The 21,685-nt window shown below is 36.0% G+C and overlaps 2 protein-coding genes across 2 annotated transcripts in view; one reads left to right on the top strand and one right to left on the bottom strand.

Moving 5' to 3' along the window:
- LOC145688064 (uncharacterized) overlaps nt 1–21,685 on the bottom strand; it is a gene marked incomplete in the record, with an annotated part of 846,580 nt that overhangs the window by 744,961 nt on the left and 79,934 nt on the right.
- Nucleotides 4,162–18,993, top strand: LOC145688065 (uncharacterized). Its single transcript, XM_081761772.1, has 5 exons — nt 4,162–4,288; nt 9,592–10,097; nt 10,787–10,964; nt 12,466–12,599; nt 16,335–18,993. The coding sequence occupies exons 2-5, from the start codon at nt 9,699–9,701 to the stop codon at nt 16,869–16,871; spliced, it is 1,248 nt and encodes a 415-aa protein (XP_081617898.1). The 5' UTR covers nt 4,162–4,288; nt 9,592–9,698; the 3' UTR covers nt 16,872–18,993.

Consider the following 21,685-nt stretch of genomic DNA (forward strand, 5'->3'; position numbering starts at 1 on the left):
TTGAAAAACTAAAATTTAAAATCCCTTGTAACTTTCATTCTCCTATTTGTTCGAAATCTGTCGTATCACGATCATAGTATTTATAACTAAGGTGCTTTGAATGTGCATTGCCCCCCTTCCCTCGTTTGAATTGTGTTATTACCGTTGTCAAAACCTTCAAAATATGTTTCCGGTACTACAACACAGAATAATAAGTATGGTGTTGTAAGTTTTTGTTTAGCTTGTAGATTGGAAAATAGCAATAACTTGATGTAGTGTTATTTAAAAAATACAACATTATGTTAGGTTGGCATCATTGTTGATCTTCTAGTGTGGGGCAGAATGTCTGACAATGTCCTCCTGTTAGCATTTGCATTATAAAAAATTTCCGTGCTCTTTGTCTGTTAGTTCAAAAATTACAAAAGCGATTGAAGATAAGTGCTCCAACCTATATACCATCTTAGCATCCTCCTGGTGAAGACAGAAGAAAATACTGGAGAAATTTCAATCAAAATGATCGACTACAGTCAGCGTTGATGTTAATACTAACATTTTTTTTATTTCTGATAACTTAAAATCAACATATGCAACGTAATCGTATGTTATGAAGCATATAAAAAATTCAAAACTTAGTGCATTTCGTATTTTGGTTCTGATTAAATTCCCCTACATGTAAACTATTTTAGTTCCATTTCCACTACTCAATGTTATCCACTTTCTAAAATATGTGAAATTTTTATTTATATGTGTACATTTTTAATGTTATCAAAATGGGGGGAATATCTGCCGAAGTATCTCTTTTAAGTTCATATCTTTTTAACGCTGAAAGAACTTCAGAATGCTTGATATTACATTAGATGTGTGTAATTAATACACCTCTAGTGTTATTATTCAATAATTATTCATTTCACGTTCACTATTCGTATTTTCTCCCCTTTCCTTTACTCTAAGTTCCTATTCTACAATTCTTTTATAATCTTTTGAATCGTAGGAAAACTGTCCATTGTATTCCTGTTTTAATAATTTAATGGCCCCATTTAGCTAAGATACAGGGTTTGTATGATAAGTAATGAGACCAGGTCTGGAAACATTGTTTTATTGATCTGATCTGTACAGGGACTTAAAAGCTTTCGAAGTACTCTCCTCTTGCGTCGATGCACTTCTGCAATCGATGTTTCCACGCTGCAAACGCCCCCTGGAAGTCAGCAGCCGGCATGTCCTTTAGAAATGTGGTCACGGCTGCTTGGATGGCTGTGACGTCTGCAAAACGGGTTCCTTTCAAGCGTGGCTTCAGCTTCGGGAAGAGGAAGAAGTCGGCCGGGCTCACATCTGGGCTGTAGGGTGGTTGTGGAAGGACTTCCACCCCAATCCGGGTCAAAAAGGAGGTCACTAAGAAGGCGGTGTGGGCAGGGGCATTGTCGTGATGCAACTTCCACCGGCTAGCGATTGCCGGTCTTTTCCGCTTGACGCTCCTGTGCAGTCTCTCAAGGACTTGTTTGTAGAAGGCGGCGTTGACGGCTTGTCCTTGGGGTACAAACTCCTTGTGGACCACCCCCACATTGTCAAAAAAAACAATCAACATTGTTTTCACCTTTGACTTCGACATTCTGGCCTTCTTGGGGCGCGGGGACGCAGGAGTGTGCCACTCCGCGCTTTGACGTTTCGTTTCAGGGTCGTACTGGAACACCCACGACTCGTCACCTGTTATGACGTCATCTTCAAAGTTAGGGTCACTGTTCATGAGGTTCAACAGTTCCTGACAACAATCAACACGTCGTTGCTTTTGTTCGTCAGTCAACACTCGCGGCACCAGTTTCGCACAGATTTTTCTCATTCCCAATTGTTCCGTCACAATCTTGTGCACTGTTGTGTGGTTCATATCGAGTTCATCAGCAATCAATCTCAACGATAATCGACGGTCTGAGTTCAGGAGATCCCTCACTTTTGCCACAGTTTCGTCCGTAGTCACTGTTGTCGGGCGTCCAGCCCTCTCCAGATCCTCAACGCTTTCCCGGCCGTTCCGGAACGCACTGTGCCAACGAAACACCTGGGCTTTGGATAGGGCTTCCTCTTTGTAGGCCTCCGTGATGAGAGAAAGCGTCTGAGTAGCCGTTTTCCCCAGGCGAACGCAAAATTTGATCGCATAACGCTGTTCGATGGAACCCTCCATGTTTGTTGATTTTCCGCCGTGACAAGAATGTTCACAAGGGCTTTGTCCAAGGCTTGTCCGCGCTCCACTAAGGCTCGGAGCCAACTGACGCGCGGTGCGTTGCTTTGCTCGGACCCCCCCCTACATCCTCCATCACCGACAAACCCGCTCCAGCGACACGCGCGCCGCGGCGCGGCGAGTCTCATTACTTATCATACAGACCTTGTAAGTGACTACTCAGGAATTTGCCCCAAACTAGATACATAACACTTGCAGCAGACAAAACCGGAGTGTTAGACCCACAATATTGAATTCGTCATTTTAATTAGATAATGTGCTTCAACTGAAAGGAAATGAGCCTTGAAATATGTTACATTGAAAAGTTAATATCATCCAAAAAGATTAGGAAAAATCTGCCTATCCCTTCCAAATAAGCACGTTTTCTGTAAAGTCTACATCAATGAACGGATGTACGAGCGAGTTGGTTGAAATGTGAGTGGTCGTCTTTCACAATGTTAATGTTGATCAGGGAACTAAAATGTTGCCACTTCCAGCCGAGCTTTCTAAACTTAACTGGAATTCATTCATTCCATCAACCCTTCGCTGTTGTGGTTTCGCGTTACGACCTGCGTACCCAAAACAAATACCAATTCTCCATGCCTGTAAGAGAATTATAACACACCAGAGACTAAATAAAACGAGCCACACAACACTTTGCGGTTGATGCTCTGTGAAGTTTGGGAGAAATCTACGGAGGGAAAAACGTAACTTACAACTTCGTATCTTTCAATTCATAGGTTCGATAACCAATAAATACTAAGAAGAATTGTTTTGTTCTCTACACTGTTATACTTTATTAAACTTTATAAAACTGTATAAAAATCTATGTGCTGTATAAAGCTCTAAAAGATTGGTGAATGTTCATTTGTGTTTACTTGACTTGATTCCAATAAAATCTTTACAATGTCGTCATTTGATTCTCAGAATAGCTGTGGGCTGCTTACCTACACTCTTACACTTCACAAAATTAGTCAATACCACAAGCGCTGGAGCAAAGTTTGTTAAAATTGATTTAATTATTCGTTTCTTTTCAATTAGTTCTTTATATTGTTTAACAGTTTACATGTAGTAGTGTAAAACTACGGCTTTTGTGAGAAAGAAAATTATTTAAAACTACGTGCAAACTTTTCCAAAAGTTGTGTGACAGGAATTTTTAAAAAGGAATAGTTCGAAACGAAATGAAATGAAATTTTTGAGTTTTACGTCCCACGGTTATGCCGGTTAGGCTAAAGGAGACGGTGATGATGAGAGATGAATGAAATGGTGGAATGAAGAAAGTGGGAGGAAACGGGAGAACCCCGAGAAAACCCACGCACACGGTGTAAGGAGTAGTTCGAAACTGCAGTGAGACAAATTTGAGTCCAGTTTGAAATGAAAGCGTTGTGTATGTTACAGTTACTTCCTCAGTGGCGGTTGTCGAGGGAAGTGACTCGTAATAATTTAAATTTATATACACGCTAAAAGCTAAGAGAAGAAAGCTTAATACAGCTTTAGGAATTAGTCCAATAGATAAGCTTTCTTTCCTTAGTTAATAGCGATAAAAACAACTTCCTTTATAACGATTTGACTTCTCTTAAGAGTCATCACTATAGCTACCACACTCTTAAAAATTTCCTTGCTCAGAAATGAGAAAATTGCATGTTCAAAACAAAATAAGTAATTTTTACTCATATTTGAGACAAAATATCTCATTATTTTGAAACGTGTTTTCATTTTTGAGCTCAAGGCAAATTTTCAGGTTCCCATTTATGAGATTTTCTCATTTCTTAAAAATGAGAATGAAATAGTGCGTGATTTGTAATATAATAGATGGCAGAAAAATAACGGTAACAATTTTACCGAAATAATATTACCATGTTTTACTTGGGAGTAATATTGCTAGGGTTTAATTACTATACAGGAAACGAGATAAAGGATTTCAGTTGTAGCAGAATGCGAATGGATATGAGTACGCAGTACGGTGATGCGGCTGAAGAGGCGTATGGGTACACATCACATCATGTGAGAAGGAAGACAGCGGCGAAGAGACTGAAGAGTTGATAAAGTGTGTGAAAGTTCTAGTTGGACTCAAGTTAGAACAGTATGTGCCAGCTTTCGAACGTAAGTATAAATTATACTAAGTAACTACAAAATGCACAGCTCGTTGTTTACTTACCTGAAGTTCTGGTATGAATGTGATTCAGTGTTTTGTAAACATACTACAGTGTATAGTCGTTAGGGTGTAAAATGCTGATTCCTTTCATATAAGTTCGTAATCAAGTTAGCTCCTACATTTATCAAGCTAAATATTCAATGCACATAATAACGAGGCAGTAATAACAAGTAAAGGCGGGCTGGAGCCCCGTAGGGAACGTTGATTTCTATATTACAATAGAATGAGGAGACATGTCAATGTTTTACACCCTTTCCCCTTCGCTATAAGTTGCAAAATAGCTATGTACGGAGTCAAAGAACACATGTCATCTGTGTAGTTAACATAGAAACAGCGTTTAAAAAATTGTGATTTATAATTATGGAATTGCAATGCGGAGGTGCTTTGTACTGATCACGTAACATAGATTAGCGCCTTTTTTTTTTTTTTTTTTTTTTTGTATCAGTAATAGTTTTAATGACATAATATATGCAGGTTATTTGGGCCTATGTTTAGCAGAAGGGGTCCAGCTCTTTTCTCTAAAAAAATGTTACAATTTTGGTATTTTCTGTTCACATTCGGTTAGTTTAGAGTAGGTTAGGTTAGTTTGGATTAGGTTAGGTTAGTTTAGGATAGGATAGGTCAGGGGCGGATCCAGGACCGACTTCTGGGGGGGGCGGCGTGTTGTCATACTGCTACTTTTAAGGGCTCCAAACTTTGGGATGGGTTTTATTTATATATATAAAATAAGAAAGATGCCTCTTCTGGGGGGGGGGCAATCCCCCCCTGGATACGCCCCTGGGTTAGGTTAGTTTAGTTTGTTATATTAGTGTAGGGATCCCTCATAATTTTCCAAAAAATTATAGAATTTCGCTTATTTCTTCTAATATTAGGTTAGTTTAGGTTAGCTTAGGTTGGGTTAGATTTGGTTACGTTATGTTACGTCTAAGTACTTGCATCATTCATTTCTCCTGTAAATTTTGTGTTTTTTACGTGCTTCTTGATCCCTTGTACTAAACATACTCCGTTATTTGTAGCATATAGGCAGGTCAGTATGCGAATTGAATATTTCGTGCAGATTGATTATACAAATCCATACAGAGATTCATGAAATATATACTACTTTTTCTCTGAATTCGCTTTCTCTACCTTCAGCATGACGTGTGAACTTGCATTCCTCGGTGCAAATTCACTTTAAGAAACTTCGTGCAAAAACATCAGCAAACCTGTGCTAGGTGCCTCTAAAAAGCACGAGTTCTATCTACCTGACTCAGGGCAAAAGCACAGCATGGGAACCCATGCTGTAACGTTGGGATACGTCCGTAGGGATCAGGCGCGTCAGAGATGGTGGATATACGCGTAAATTAGGATTTTGAAAAACGACTGCTTTCACGATGCAAAGATATATTTTTGTTAAATTCATTTGCTTGTTACATTGAAGTGTGCATTTACATTCCCGGTGCAGATTTAGTTTAAGAGGTCATGTGCAAAAACAATTTTACCTGTGCTAGGTGGCCACTAAAAGGATGAATGCTATGTAACCGACTCAAAGCACGAGCACAGCAGGGTACCGAGCGCGAATGCATCCGTAGGGAACTGGCACGTCAGTAATTGTGGGTATACACATGAACAAGGACCCTAGAGAACAATTGTTTCACGATGGAAAGATAACTTTTTTGTTAAAGTAATTTGCTCGTTACATTCCTTGCACGTTACGTTGTCCTTCATTAATCTACCACTACTTACCTTATGGACGAATGAGTGCATACTAGGTTTCACGTTCATTAATATATACACGTAAATACATATTTCACAAGTGAGAGCATGTCATATTTCGATTACTTTCATACTGCTCGATTAAAATATTAATACAAATATCTTCTATAAATTTCACAAATATGTGGATCCGTATAATCAATCTGCACATATTTTTCCCAGGGAAGGGATTAATTTCACCCATATATGCACCCAGTCATCACTCACGTATACTATATATTGAGAATTTGAAAAGTTATCAATACCAAGGATAACAATTTTCTTGTCCAGGAATAATTTTGTTTTTTCAGGGGGGAAATCCCTGACATTCTCCGTCAATTTGCACATTGCATATAGTACTGTGCATATTTGTTCTTAATGTAACGTAGGGGCCGCGGTAGCTCAGTGGTAGAACGTTTGGTGCGTGAGGACCTAAGTTCGATCCCAGCTCACGGCAAGTGGGCTTTGTGATGGATAAATACAGTGTGTGTGGGTTTCCTCTGGATTCTCCTGCTTCTTCCTACTTTCTTCATTCCACTATCTTATTCATTTTTATCATAGTCTCCTTTAGCGTACCCTACAGAACTGTGGGACGTAGAACTTAAGATTGCTTTTTTTTAAATTAATTTAACGTTCCAAGATTGAGCTCTAAGTCTGAGAGAGACCCACCCGTTTGACGTGCGTTGAGATGGAATCAGTGAGTTTCGTTTCAGTATCGAGTTCGGCGGAATATATATATATATATATATATATATATATATATATATATATATATATATATATATATATTTCGGGAAACTGCCACCTTAGTAATGCCAATGTGATTATTCATAAGCAAATGATGTTTATATAAATAATGAATGATGAAATTTAAATTAGAAGTTTAGTATATAGGCTAGATAATCAAAAATATTAAAAAGTCCAACTGGCAAACTAGAGGTGTAATCGAAAAAATTTTCCGAGCAGTTATTAATACATTGAATCAAATTTAACGTTGGCTTCTGTATGAAACAATAGGCATTCAGGCAAACAGATAGATTAGGCAACTTGGTTTCGTTTAGTTTGTAAAGGCGTGTATAACAGCGAGGGAATGAGCGACGGGACCTACTCTTTAGAGTGACGCTTATCTCGGGGCCGCGGTGGCTGAGCGCCAAGTGAGCTTTCTGATGTACAGTGGGTTTTCCCGTGGTTCTATCATTCACTCCCACTTTATTTTTACTACTTTGTTTATTAACATTTAACATCGGGACATAAACGTTGGACGTTACACTCAAATAGGAATTGTTGCCTTTGGGCTAACGGACAGATGGGACAATAATTATTACGTTTGTAGAAAAAAGAAGGAAACTGGAGAACATCGAGAGAGCCCAGGAATTCAATGTTGTCTGTCAGAGACTTACATGAGATCGAACCATAGACCTCTCGCGACAGGTGAGTGACAGCTGCCCCACATCCTTTCCTCTTACGTAAATAAGGTACCGAAACTTCACTCTTCGTTTTAGTGTATGTATCTACAAATAAAAAAAAAAGTTAAAAGTTTTGAGTCACGTTTCATGGTGTAATGAACATCTTAATGGATTCTACCGTTTTATCTTTTAGGCTTGTACCCGCTAAACGAATATAGGATTATAATACGCATGGGCTCTGGTGCAGTTTTTGAAAAATGAAATCTTTCAGTTCAGCATTCCACGATTATGCCCTGGAACTAAGAGAGACTGATGATGCGAATGAATGAAATGGTGGAATGAAGAAAGTGAGGAGGAAACGTGAGAATCCCGAGAAAACCCACGCGCACGGTGGATGTTCACCACAAAGCCCACTTGGCGTGAGCTGGGATCGAACCAGGGACCCCACGCACCAGGGTGAATGCTCTACCTTTGAGCCACCGCAGCTCCTGGTGCAGTTTTTGTGGGTTTCATTTCAAAAAGTGTAAGGGTGATCTGGAAGCGAACCGGTTAGCTTAGTGATTAACGCGTGAGCACAATAAACCGGAGACGCGCATTCGATTCTCTGTCCAGTTATACATTTTTCGCTTTTTGTATATCAATGTCTTCGTACCTATAGACGAATTGATCTGATATGAAATCAGTTTTTTTCTGCGTGTATCATACATGCTATCTATTGAAGCAAGTGGGCCTACATCCTGTTTGAAAAAATGATGGGTATTTTTTTGTTTTCCTGATCATCCAGCACGTACGGTTGGTGCTTGTTTTTCTCACGAGTGATCATTTGAATGTGTCATTTTGTTTTAGGAGCATTTCTGATGGGAAATTGTATCCCCTCCGTGAATTTGAAACTTATACACTTTTAGTTATCAGGGTAAAAATATACCAATGAAAAACATGAAAATACTCCTATATCAGATGGTTCCCCCCACCTCCTCGTAACAAAGTCTGAAATAACATTGTTTATTTTAATGGATACAAAATAACGCAAAAGGGGAGCATTATTTCTTACTTAAAATTACACTGACTTAAGTACCCAAATGTAGAAAAAACTTGACGCTACATTTCATGACCCCTTGTCATCTTCCTCGCGCTTGTATTTTTCTTAACAAGAAAGTAGTACTGTCACGTGTCCATCGGTGAAGGAGTTTGGTTTGTTTGGCATGATATTTTTTGCAATATAGAAACCGGAAATTGTAGTGTGCTTCTACTTCCGATCTTAATGTATGTTCTTTGGACGCTTAATTGATTGAAGAAAACTACTTAATGCTATCTATTGCCGTTTTCACAACCAACGTTAAAACTGAAGCGAGTTTTCTGTCATTTCTCGTTTAAATATAGGTTAAGAGAAGATGGTACGTACTTACGCTCAGAACACTAAATCGATTTCAAAGATCCACTTTTAGCTATCTCTTAATATTTTTTTTCTGTGTAGATCAATATTAAATTGGAAACAGTAGTAAACTATTACCACTTCCGGTTATGGTGGAGGGATACGGGTAAGGATGGAATATTTCCGTGATACGCAGAGTCGATCATAAAAACCGTTTCTCGCTATGTTACCATTTTTGTTCTATGGCAATGGACGTTGAAACTGAAATGAAACCTCTTCTTGAGATCTTGAATCCATTCTAAGAAACCGCTTGTGGCTATCTGGTTCTGGTCTACGGCGATCAATATTAAAATCGGAAATGATTCATTTATGTTGGAGTTAGGAGAGGATAGATGGAAATGCCTGCAAAAAGGCATTTGGTTATTGGTACGATTTGTTAGACGAAAGAGTGAACTGCGTTACTGTCGATACACTGTGATCAAATAAGTGGTTTCTTGCAGTGGTGCTATTCTAATTTTTTAACAATCTGTTCTCTCTGTCTCTGTATATATAGCAAATAATGCACCTTCACCCGCGTAATAAATATCGCTGAACCGCGTAGCCACCGTACCTTCCTAGGGAAAAGCAGCTGTGAATATTAGTGATATACAGGTGTAATTTAATGATTCAGTCTCTTGAGTTGCAGTGTATTACGTTGCGAAGCTTCCATTTGTGCTCACTGTATGTGTTTTCATTTTAGGTGAAAAAATAGACGAGGAAAGCTTTTATTTGTTAGATGAAGAAACAATTAAAGCATTAATTCCTGAAGCAGGTCCTCGCTTAAAATTCCGCAAGAAATGGCAGGAAATGACATCATCATCATGTTCTTCACCACCTACAACACTGAGAGACGAAGACACAGATTCAACCTTAGACGTTTTCTCGTCTCCTTGTGATGATGAGGGTAGTAGTATTGAAACGTCGACATGTGGAAGCCGAACTCCGTCGCATTCCCCTGAGGAGCAAGACAATGATTTAAATTTAAACTTAAGAACACTTTTGGAAAGGAAATGTCCAGATCTGCTTGAGAAGATGGATAATAATCAAGGGATTAATATTCTAGAGAAGTACAGTATCAACCGAATTATAGTAGATGCTTTTATTGAAAAATACGGCTGTCAGCCAACTACAAAGCAAAAAACCAATCTTGCAAAATTGATCATAGGATCGTTCCCTATATTGAAGGGAAATGGTGGCAGTGGATTTGTGAGTATCACACTTGGCTTTTATTAGAAATATATCTTTTGTATTGATGATTGTAGTTTAAAATAGTGGTTCTTAACATTTTCGACCGTAGCATTCTTTGGGTGAATGCGATTGTCTTGATGCTCCTGTCATCTTAATCCAGTTCACCCATACACAAGGCTGAATGTAAGACTAGGGCAAAGCAGTTTAAGAACCATAAAACGCTTCAATTATTATTATTATTTGTAAAAAGCGTACTAAAATGTATAATAGCTTTTGTCGCATAATATGAAGGAAAAAAAAGACTAATAGGTCATGCAATCTTAAATAGACTATTAGAACTTTGTTTCAGAACTCCCTTTGGAAACAAGAACACTCCCTGACTATTAGTAACACCCACGTTGAGAACCACTGGTTTAGAACCGCATATGAAAACATTAATTATGAGTTCTTCAAACTATTTTGAAGTTCAAATGTGTTGACTTTGCATGCGACTTCACAACATGTTTAACTACAGTAACAGGAAATGGATTACAGATTGTGATTTATTTACTGAAGTTCAGAATGCTGAGAAACAATTCATATACCCTTCAATGGTGTGTCAACATTTTTAAGTAGCTTTATTAAGCATTCTTATATGTATTTTTTTAAGTATGTGTTGTTGCATATCTGTTTTCCTTTTGGTTCGTTTATGATTTTTTTTTCTTCAGATTGATAGTGAATTCGAGTGTTTATTTGGTGGACGATCTAATGCACTCACTCTTGACTTCGGGCTAATTGCGGACAAACTAATTTTACAAGCCCGAAATTGTGGTCGGAAAGCAGCAGAAGACGTAGCTTCCGATTTCCTTGCGAAGTATGGACGAACTACGGATATTACTGCAGAAAGTAAGTACCATTTGTATTTTTAATTGTTTTGGCATGAGTAGTACACAATAGGAACATGTTTAGAAACTGGATTTTCAAGTTTCTTCATGTGGCCGGCAACATGAAGAATAGGGTTAAAGAACATCTCAAGTGCGAAAATATCCTCTCCGTAAAATACATGAAGCCAGTTACAGTGAATTCTGAAACATAAAAATTTAGCAACGCTTAACACCAGTTTCTAAGGAAGTAATTGTATTCTTTTAACAACTGTTGATAAATTCCTTAGTTGTTCGCAGTGTATTACACTCATCGCAGTAAAGCGATTAGCAGTGTTACAGAAGGCAATCCATGTATTATGGTTTCTTCTGTTATTTCAGCTGCAAGATGATCTACAACTTCACGTAACAATTCATTAATTCCAGTATCTAGTCATTAACAGTATAACAGTGTTCCGCCGAACAGTATAACATCTAATACAGTACCTATGAATTTAATGCAGAAATACAAATTTCAGTAAATTGAGAAGCAGAAGTAGCAACAAATCTCGCATCAGTTATCAAAATTAGTCGATGAGATTGTAAACCTTTTTAATTTCATTCTTTTCGTGCTTTGTTTTCATTATTTAATTCTTTAGGGTTTGTTCCGGAATTTTGAAGTTTGCCAACTTATCTTTCCATTGGAGGAGAGAATGAACAGAAACTACTGTGAATTTTAGTATTTTGAATAATAATAATAAACTTGTGAAAAAATAATCCGATAAATTTATTCCACACTTCTAGATTTTCGTAAATCCAAACCTATAGAGCACATTGTCCATTCTGTAATGTTTTGTTCAGAAGGTAGTAATTTATGCGTGACAGCTGTTAATGTACATTTGTATATTTGATTTGGAAATTTGACCCTTAATATTTTGTACAATATTAAGCTGGTGAATATATATACTATCACCTATACTATATTGTGTTGTTAAGCTCAATAGCCGTCTCTGGAGGTGTATTTTTATTTCGTCATGCTCAATTTTGTTTCTAATAGGTACTCGGACAAGACATTGAGTGTATTAGTGAATAGTGTATATAATTTGGAGAATTAGTTTTGATGTGATTTGGTCATTTGCGCTTTTGAGAAATTTAAGAATTTTAATTTATTTATTTTGGCAATTGCTTCTCAAACTTTCTTCTTTGCGCGATACCCTTTCGAACCTCTCCTCTCTATATTTTAGTTTAAACCAATTGATTAGTACTGGGTGGCCATTAAAAGGCCACCTTAAATTGAAATCTTTCGTTGGGCTTATTATTTATTTATTTCTATTTATCAGTTCTATGGCGATCCAAATTAATATTGTATTGTATTGTATTGTTTATTTTCGGTGTATATTCATAAACAATTGTTTATAGAATACTATGCACAGAAGTTTATGTACACCTTTTCTAAATGAACTAACATCTAGTCTGTTGAAATAGAAAAAAAAATACAGCAAGATTTGCTATCTGAGATTGACATTCCTTATTTTCTTTCTTTCAAGAAACGAACGTTGCACTAAAATTATTACCCTATCTTCTACCTCAAGGAGTGATTTCCAGACGAAAGGGACGAAAACATGTGAAAGAACGTCCAACAGTTTTGGATTCATTGGAGCATTTTATTAACACCATACCTGTAAGTAACTAAGTTATTTTCGTTGTCATACACGTGTATGTTAAAATTAGTTTCTTCCTTGAAATAATGTACAATTCTTATTCATCAACGATTATAATGTAGTTTGTAGTTCATTCCCAAGTAGCGAACAGTCAAGAACATACAGGCTTTTTGCTATAATGTTAAGCTTTATCATATCATGAAATACTAACCTTGAAATACACTCAGCACCTGTTGTATTAATTTTGTGTTATAGGCTTCGATAACTACATAATTTTTGTGCTGGTTCGTGGATTCACATTATGGCAAATGCTTTCAGTCTATGGGGGGGGGACTTCGTTAATAAAAGTAAACACAACAGAGAATGTGTTTCTCCAACAAAACAAGTTGAAGTTTTGATACATTGCAGCGTCACATAATGTGTGGCCTCTGCTTACCTGTTAAATAAAATAATTTCATTTATGAGGACCAAGGTTATTTAATAGGCCACATTGTGTGACGTGGCAGATCATCAACCCTCCAGATGGTGAATTGAAGTAATACTCTCAATTGGGTGATTCTGCTATTAATGAAGTGTAATCTGTTTTTCCTAAAGACTGAAAATAACATTTACCATTATACGATGTCCACGAACCAAAGTAAAGATTTTCTGAGTCACGTACAGATGATAAGAAACCATCAAAATGTTTACGATTAAAATGAGTGTTTAATTGTAGTTCAAGGTTAATATTTCATAACTAAACATGCATTCCATTAATTCATTTCGTAATTATGCCAAGCCATAGATGAATGTAGCATCATTCGACTTGATCGGCTTTTATGTGTGTGTTCGAGTGTCGATCTGTCTGCTCCACGATAACTCTCGTAAAACTTATCCGATTTTAATGAAATTTGGTATGTAGATTCCTTTGACATTCTCACGTTACCCTATTGTTTGGGGTGGCAGTCCATTAAAAACAAGGGAGAAAACCTAACAGCTTTTTTCTTTATGTAAGTCGGTTGAGGCGTTCAGGAAAAAAAAATCCTTCCCCCCTCCTAACACCCCTCCAAAAATGCTTGGCGGCTGAAACTTTTGGAAACTGAGTTTCTCATAAATGTTAATCGATACTGTAAATTTGGTGCAGATATGCTTGGGGGCAGTTTTCACATGCTTATTCCGCTAGGCCCTTTGCAGGATGACGTAGTGAAATTTATTAAATTCATTAGACGAAAGAAATTCATTATTGAAATTTATTAGACAAAAGTTACTGTGTACTTTCTTTATATGATTCCAATGATGATTTAAATTTGCTTAGAACAAAGGGGTGAATTTACACACACATACACACACTCCAATAGTGCCTACATTTTCTTTAAGGGTAGCAAATCATTACTTATAGGAACAGCTAAAATCAGTGAAATATCATAGATCAATTACGACCCCCTCCCTTTCCCCGCGAATTTTGACTTCCAAACTATGGTATATATAAATATAGGAAGTCTTATAGAACGCCTGTGTTACTCTGTCTGCTTGCCTCTGAACAGGTATCAGAGCAAAAACGGTAACAGCTATCGACAAGCGGTTTTCGGGAATCGATTCAGCGTCCGAGGAATAGGTTCCTCGTTGAACAACCTTCTGCTTAAACTAGAAGTGATTGAAATCGAACATTTCTGGTTTCAACAGTAATAGGTATAACTCAAAAACCATGTTAGCTAGCGACAAGCGATTTTCGGAAACCGACACATGGTCTCAAGGAAGTAACCCACCTTAATCCCTATATTTCCACTGAAACCAGTAATGGCAGAAATTCGCTGCTACTTCGGTTTCAATATTAATTTTTATAGGACAAAAGCGGTGAGATCGAAAAGCGGTTTTCGGGAATTGACTCAGAATCCCAAACATTAATTCAGTGTTCGTTCATTATTTTCTATTTAAACCAAAAGTGGTATAAATCGCCATTTTCGGTTTAAACATTAATGATTATAAATTAAAACAATGGAGTATTAGATCATTTCGCGTGCAGTACATCAGTCAGTTCCGTGAAAGAGGATGGAGGTAGAAATCTGCGCGGGGTTCGTGTATCCAAAACTGACCACAGATGTTCAATTATGTTCAGGGATTGGCCGGACCAGGGTAGGTGTGCATGGGCGTACCATCATCCTGGAATATGGTGTCATTGCCTGGAAACAATATTTGGACTATAGGATGCATGTGGTCTCCTAAAATGGCGACATAGTCACACCCAGTAACCATCAGTACAGGACCAACTAAAAACCAGGATATTGCTACCCACAGCTTCATGCAGCCATATTGCTCCCATATTTCACGATTGGCTGGAGATACTGTGGATCATATTTTTCTGAGGGAGTCCCCAGACATAAACATAGCCTATAGTTTGCAATAAGATAAACGATGACTCATCCGACCATATCATACGTTTCCAGTCATCAACTGTCTATGTCTATTCGCGGCAGCATTGGCGCAGTTTTAAAATGTTAGGTCCTCTATCAATGGTTTCGCCAGTGAAATCCAACCTTGTATGTTCATGTAATGTAATCATGGCGGACTGTGATTGTCGATAAGGCTGTAGGAAGGGCTGCTTGAGTTCCTTCGTCACTTGCCGCGCAGTTGTACAAAGGTTCTGAGTAATAGTCCGCGTAAATACTTGATGGGACCGGTACCTGTCACTGATGTTTTTCTTCTAACCACTGTTCCTCTTCGCCGATGTGGTTTATCCAGTTTTGTAGGCCATCATTACCTGGGATATTCTGCCTCGAGACACACACACACATTTGCCACTTTCGTTACGCTTGCACGACATAGCGGAGCGAAAAAGGTTTGCCCTCTTGGGAAATCGGAACGGTCGCATATTTCAACACTATGAAGGGCCGCGGTGGCTCAGTGGTAGAGCGTTCACCTCCCTGGTTCGATCCCAGCTCGCGGCGTGTGGACTTTGTGGTGAACAAACACCGTGCTCATGGGTTTTCTCGGGGTTCTCCCGTTTCATCCCACTTTCTTCATTCCACCATTTCATTCTTTTCTTATACTCACCGTCTCCTTTAGCCTTTCTTATACTGACCGGCATAACCGTGGGATGTAAAACTGAAAGATTTCTTTTTCATTTCATTTTTTCAACATTGAACGTCTGCTCAATTCATTGCATCTTGCCCTTCTATTGCTCCTTGCGTAGTACAGCGTTTGTACTAAAACACCACAACAGTAGCTGGACGCTTCCACTGCCAACGAAAGATCTTTAGTTTTCAGGTGTGTCCATTAAATTGATAATTTTCTGTATATTACTTCATGTTGTGAATATAGTGTCCACCGCGTGTCTTTTTTTTTTGGGTGGGGGGGTCTTTACGTTTCGTCTCTAATTTTGTTTCACCATTTTGTTAACATTGCTGTGTCCTTTTGTTTCAGATCATAAACGTAAAACGTTTACCTAAATCAAAATAAATACGATTTTATTTCCGTAAGTTAAAATGTTGTCATTCATTATCAGACGATGGAAAAGATCAGACAATAATGATACTTAAAAAAAAAAAAAAAAGAATTCTTATGTTCCATACAGAATTCCATTTGTTTGCAATAACCTTAATTACGTTCAATTTATGATCAAAAACATTTTAGAAATTCATGCACAACATGCCCTCACGCAAAAAAAAAAAAAAAAAAAAAAAAATCGAACATTCCAGATTTTGTCTCATGTTATTAACTTAAACTAACGATAGATTTACCTACAAAAATACTAACATTTATTATTCGCTTTTTGGTAGGTGGGAGCTGGACTGGAACGGATCATGAAGGAAGAAAGACTTTTGAATGGAATGAGAACCCAGCCCTTTGTTCTTGTTATAGGAGATCTTGTGCGTCCACAGCAAGTGTTCGTAATCATTGAGGACCATATCATTCCAGCAACTTCTGTGTTGAAAGCTGTAGACTTAGTTTTCAAACTTACATACACTTTGAATTTAGAATTTTCACCATATTGCAAGAACGTGTGGCTATTTTTGGACGATGCATTCTACAAGTGTGGGAGAGATACACCTATATTTTGTCAAATTGAGGACATTGTGCTTTTCATGGAGTCAGTTTACATCTTATGTAAAAGTTTTCAGACGATTGGTTTCTCTGAACATTTCCATGCGTATGTAGTAACACCACGAACGACTGTACAAGTTGTAACTATAAACTCTCTTTATAATTATTTGCCACTTCATGTTCGTTCCTCTTTCCATAATGGTGACGATAATTTATATGTTACATTGAAACATGAAATTAGTTCCAATAACCGTTTTTTTTTTTTAAGATAGTATAATACTTTTGCAGTAGAGAACACATAAGATGGTTGTGAACCATATTTTGTTATATTCAAACATGTAATTAGTTCCAGAAACCTTTCTGTTTCTAAGATAGTGTAATACTTCTGTATTCAAAATCACATTATGGTTGTGAACCATAAGTTACACGTTGCACTGAAACCAGGTGCGGCTCGTAAGGGAAATCACATAGGTAAAATTTAATGTTTTATCGCTTCGAACTAAGTGAAAAAAGTTACCTGTTGTCATTCTTGCTCTCAACAATTAGAACACTAGGCAACTTTCCTTCTTTTGTTTGAAACAATAAAACACTTTATTTTTACCGATATAACTTCCCTCACGAGCCGCCTCTGATTAGAACATGAAATGAGCTCCAACAACCTTTTGTTTCTAAGATAGTGTAATATTATGTAATCGAAATCGCATATGATGGTTGTGAACCGTATTTTATACTTGTATTGAAACACGAAATGAGTTCTAATAATCTTTTGTTCCTAAGATATATGTAGTCGAGAGCACATATGATGGCTGTAAACAAAGTTATTTCATTTGCAAAGATAAGCATAGTGGAGTCAGGAACAAAAGTGGTTGATACCTTTTATCTGTTATTTCATAAGTTCATAATCTAAAAACTAATCGACCGATTGAAGTCGTTTTTGATACATAGTAGTAACTTTTTGTGTGTGTGATTTTTGTATATTGTTAATAATTTACAGCTACGAATTACTCTATTTAATCTATAATCTGTGTGAACTTAAACATACGATGGTAACATGAATAATAACTTGCTTTAGAAACTCATCTTCTTAAAGAAAAATCAACATAATCACAAATCAGCTTATTTTTTGGTTTATTGTAAAACAAATGTTTCGTTATCAAATAGTATAATTTTCTTAGAATATATCTGCTTATTTTTTGGTTTATTGTAAAACAAACGTTTCTTTATGAAAGAATATACTTTTCTTAGAATTTATCTGCATATTCTTTGGTTTATTGTAAAACAAACGTTTCGTTATCAAAGAATATAATTTTCTTAGAATTTATCTGCTTATTTTATTGATTTATTGTAAAACAAATGTTTCGTTGTTAAAGAATGTAATTTTCTTGCGTTGAAACAAAGGTTTAAAAGTGCTATATTTTAAACATGTTCATTTAATATAAATTCTGTATGTACTAAAAGTGTTTTTTTTTTTTTTTTTTTACATGTTTATATTTTGTTTATATCTTTTCCCTTCTTCTCGTATTTGAGAACCCCGTTTCTGTGCATCGTTTCTCACTTTTGAGAAAGACACTTCTCAAATTTTTTTGAGAAATGTGTTTCTCAAAATTGAGGTTATATGTCTCATTTACTGAGATGTTCCTTTCTCAATTTTAAGAAAAAGTACATTATTTCTCAAATTTAAGAAACCAATTGCACCCTCAGAAATGAGACATAATTACTCGTATTTGAGTCATTATTTCTCAAAATGATTTGAGAAAATCGAAATCTCACTTTTAAGAATGTATTACTCGGTGCACAGATAAGAAACGGATGTTCTCAAATACGAGGATTTTTTTCTCGAATTTAAGAAACCATTTTTAACAGTGCAATAATCATATCTCATACTGAATTAAGATTGTGAAAAATAAAAATATAACGGAATCTTGCCGTAAAGATATTCTTTTAAATAAAATCGGTCATTTTTTTTAACTGTTTAACCAAGTAAGTACCTTGAGCCTAAATGATAAGCATGGTAGATAATATTAATTAATTCGCTAGTTACGAAAACTATAAACGCTATAAACACTCGGAAACTATAAGAGCAGCATAATGTTAATTTTGTCAAAAAAAAAAAAAAAAAACTTTGCAATATTACATTGAGATTTTGAACTTATCTCAATCATTATAACTTTGAAATATAGTAATATACCAAAATTAAAGCTCCAAAATTATTGTAGTTTGTATAAACAAAATTGATCATTGTATTATATAAAGTTATGTAAACATTTTAAGGCTGGTTTCAATACAAAACGCAAACTGTCTAAATAAAACAAATTAAGTTAGGATGTTTTGTTTGAAAATCTAATATAGATTATTAAATTACGCCCAAAGCTCATTTAATTTTACCAAACACATGAAACTCGCAAATAAATATTTAGAAACTTGAAAAATGTATTTTAATATTTTATGTAAAAACAACCTTCTAAATAAAGTATTTTATTTAGTCGACCTCGTTTTAAGTCTAAAGACTTATTATTAACTCTAAATTACGCAGGTATGAACTCCACCTTCAATATCTATTTCAGTTGCAAAAAATCACAATGTGCCTATTCATATTCCCGTTTCTGATTTTTTTTTTAAATTCCGTGTCTCATATCTCAAACACAATACTCATACTCATTATAGTAAAAGCAATTAATAAAATTAAAATGTATTTAGCCCTCAATTATTTATTTTACATTCTCTTTATTACACCTGGTGTCAACAATTCACAATTTAAGTATGTCCTGATGTTATTTACATTTAAGAGAGCAATAACTCGGGACATAACTTCATAAATTTAAGTAAGCTGTTAAAATACCCTAAGTATTTCTTTAAAACAAAATTGAATCCATATAATATTATGTGCAGGGCCGGTCCTAATTTTCCGCCCCATACAATGGCATCATTTGCCGTCCCCTTTCTACAGAAAGAAGATACCTTCAAAGCCAGAATTTTAAGTATGCTACCCCATAATGAACAACGAAGGAGAGGAAAAGGTCACTCGCACTCAGAAAGGCCGAAACACTACAAATACAATCCTGTTGTGTCTGTTTTTTTCTTTAAATAATAATCTATTATGTTACTGAAAGATGAAGTAAAGATCAGTTCGCAATTCCAGTGCAGCTCGCTCTTGTATCTTTATTTATTGATTTTTCTTCTACATCTGTTAAAAAACTTGTTTTATCCTTCAGTGACAAGGAACTTGTTTCCGACAAAGACAAAACTAGTTTTCATAACAAAACTGTGATAACTAACTAAATCAAGCAGGTGTTCGCTAATGTTAGAGAATTGAGTTCTTGTATTTGACAACAATCAAGCAATTCATGCTGAGATTTGTTGACTATTTGCTTTAGCACTGTCCATGTGACCTTAAACTAATGAGACCTAAACATGACTTATGAGTGTGGTATTCAAATAGTCAACATAGTAAATTGAAGTCTTTTTCCAACAATAAATATTATTTTAAATAGTATAATTAAGACAAATTTTGCCGCACCGTTGGAAATACACGTGTTGCATATATGGTAGAGCCGGCTCTGATTGTGTAAGCAACTATATCAAATTTTTAAACAGATCAAAACCCGATAACTAAGAGTTCAATTCTCGGCTCGGTAATTAGTAATCTTCAGAAAATAATATGGTGATAAGAGTCCTAAGGAACCTGCATGGTGGTACACACAAAATTACAATGTTAAACACTCTAACTAAAGATTAATTTTGGGATTTATTATCGTGATCTAACTGAGGCTGTAACTCCTGAATTCCTTCAAGTAAGTCATCTTCTCTGTTACTTTATTTAAGTCCCTAGGATTCACAAAAATTGAGTCTAAGTTTGACCCTTAAATAAGAAAAAGTTCGAGAAATATATACTGGGCATTTAAGATGGAACTAGACCATGTAAATTAAGTTATATTTGGATGGTATAGCTTAATCTGAAGTCCTGAGTCTGAAAAATAACCAATCAGAATTGTTTGCTTTGAGATATGAAGAATCCGTCATTAAGAAGTGAGAAGGGAACATTAGAATGGCCCTTTAATAATTCTTATTTTCTTTCAAGTTATAAAAATCTGACAAAATGCTGTAGTCATAAGGTAAAACTTTGTTTAACTATTTCTATCAAAATATTTGAGTAATCGTATAAAAATCAGTTTCTTTATGTATTTTAATTATCACCCCACAATTATTCACTGAGACTAAGGCAGGCGTCGATGAAGATAATGAACGAATTGGTGGAACGGTGAAAGTTGGGAGAAACGAGAGAACCCTGAGAACATCTACATACATGGCGTTTATCCACCTCGAAGCTCACTGCTGCGAGATTGAATTTAAAGTTTATTTATTTGATTGAATACGCTGTTATTGCTATTAGAGTAACTTGGGTAAAGATGCCCAACTTTTATATTATTACCCATATTCCACTCCTGCAATTGAGATGAGATTGTTGAATTTATGATCAATTAGAAGATTAATGTCTTGTTTGTAATATCTTGAAAGACAATTTGATTTCAGTAAATTAAGAACTTAAAATAAACCATTTACAGAAACCTTCAAGTGGGGCATCTTCGGCATGCATATGGGGGAAAGATACCCCAGTTTTACAATTTTTCAAAATGTGTTCATAAACATCATAGAAACAGGCATCTACGCTTTTGTATCACTGATATTACTAACTTTAATTTCTATTAAATATAAAGAACATTTTCAAGAAAATGACAAGTATTCTCCATGTATATTTTCTAAATCCGTTTGTAAGTAATGGATAAAAATAAAAGAAAAAAGAATTGAGAACTTTAGATATTATTAGCATTTGTTCATTTTCTTCAAACTTGGATTCTTGCGATCACTATTAACGCAGTGACATGCAGTGAACCTTCAGTTTAAATCCAAACCACCGTAATCGTTCAAATTTTCAAAGACGTTCACACCAGGAATCGAACCCGGGATTTCGTGCACCAAAGGGACACGAAACCACAGCTTGCTAGCCAACTAATGTCATATACATTATGTGAAGTTCATTCAGTACAACGTTTAAGGAGCGAAAAGAAAATAGTTCATAAAAAGAATA

Source organism: Thermobia domestica, chromosome 6, assembly GCF_964235325.1.
Source record: "Thermobia domestica chromosome 6, izTheDome1.hap1.1, whole genome shotgun sequence".
Classification (NCBI taxonomy): Eukaryota; Metazoa; Arthropoda; class Insecta; order Zygentoma; family Lepismatidae; genus Thermobia; species Thermobia domestica.

Excerpts from the sequence above, each read along its gene's own strand:
- LOC145688065 (XM_081761772.1), top strand. The coding sequence starts at position 9,699 with ATGACATCATCATCATGTTCTTCACCACCTACAACACTGAGAGACGAA. Across the intron at positions 10,965-12,465 it reads TACGGATATTACTGCAGAAA|AAACGAACGTTGCACTAAAA; the intron begins GTAAGTACCATT and ends CTTTCTTTCAAG. Across the intron at positions 12,600-16,334 it reads ATTTTATTAACACCATACCT|GTGGGAGCTGGACTGGAACG; the intron begins GTAAGTAACTAA and ends GCTTTTTGGTAG.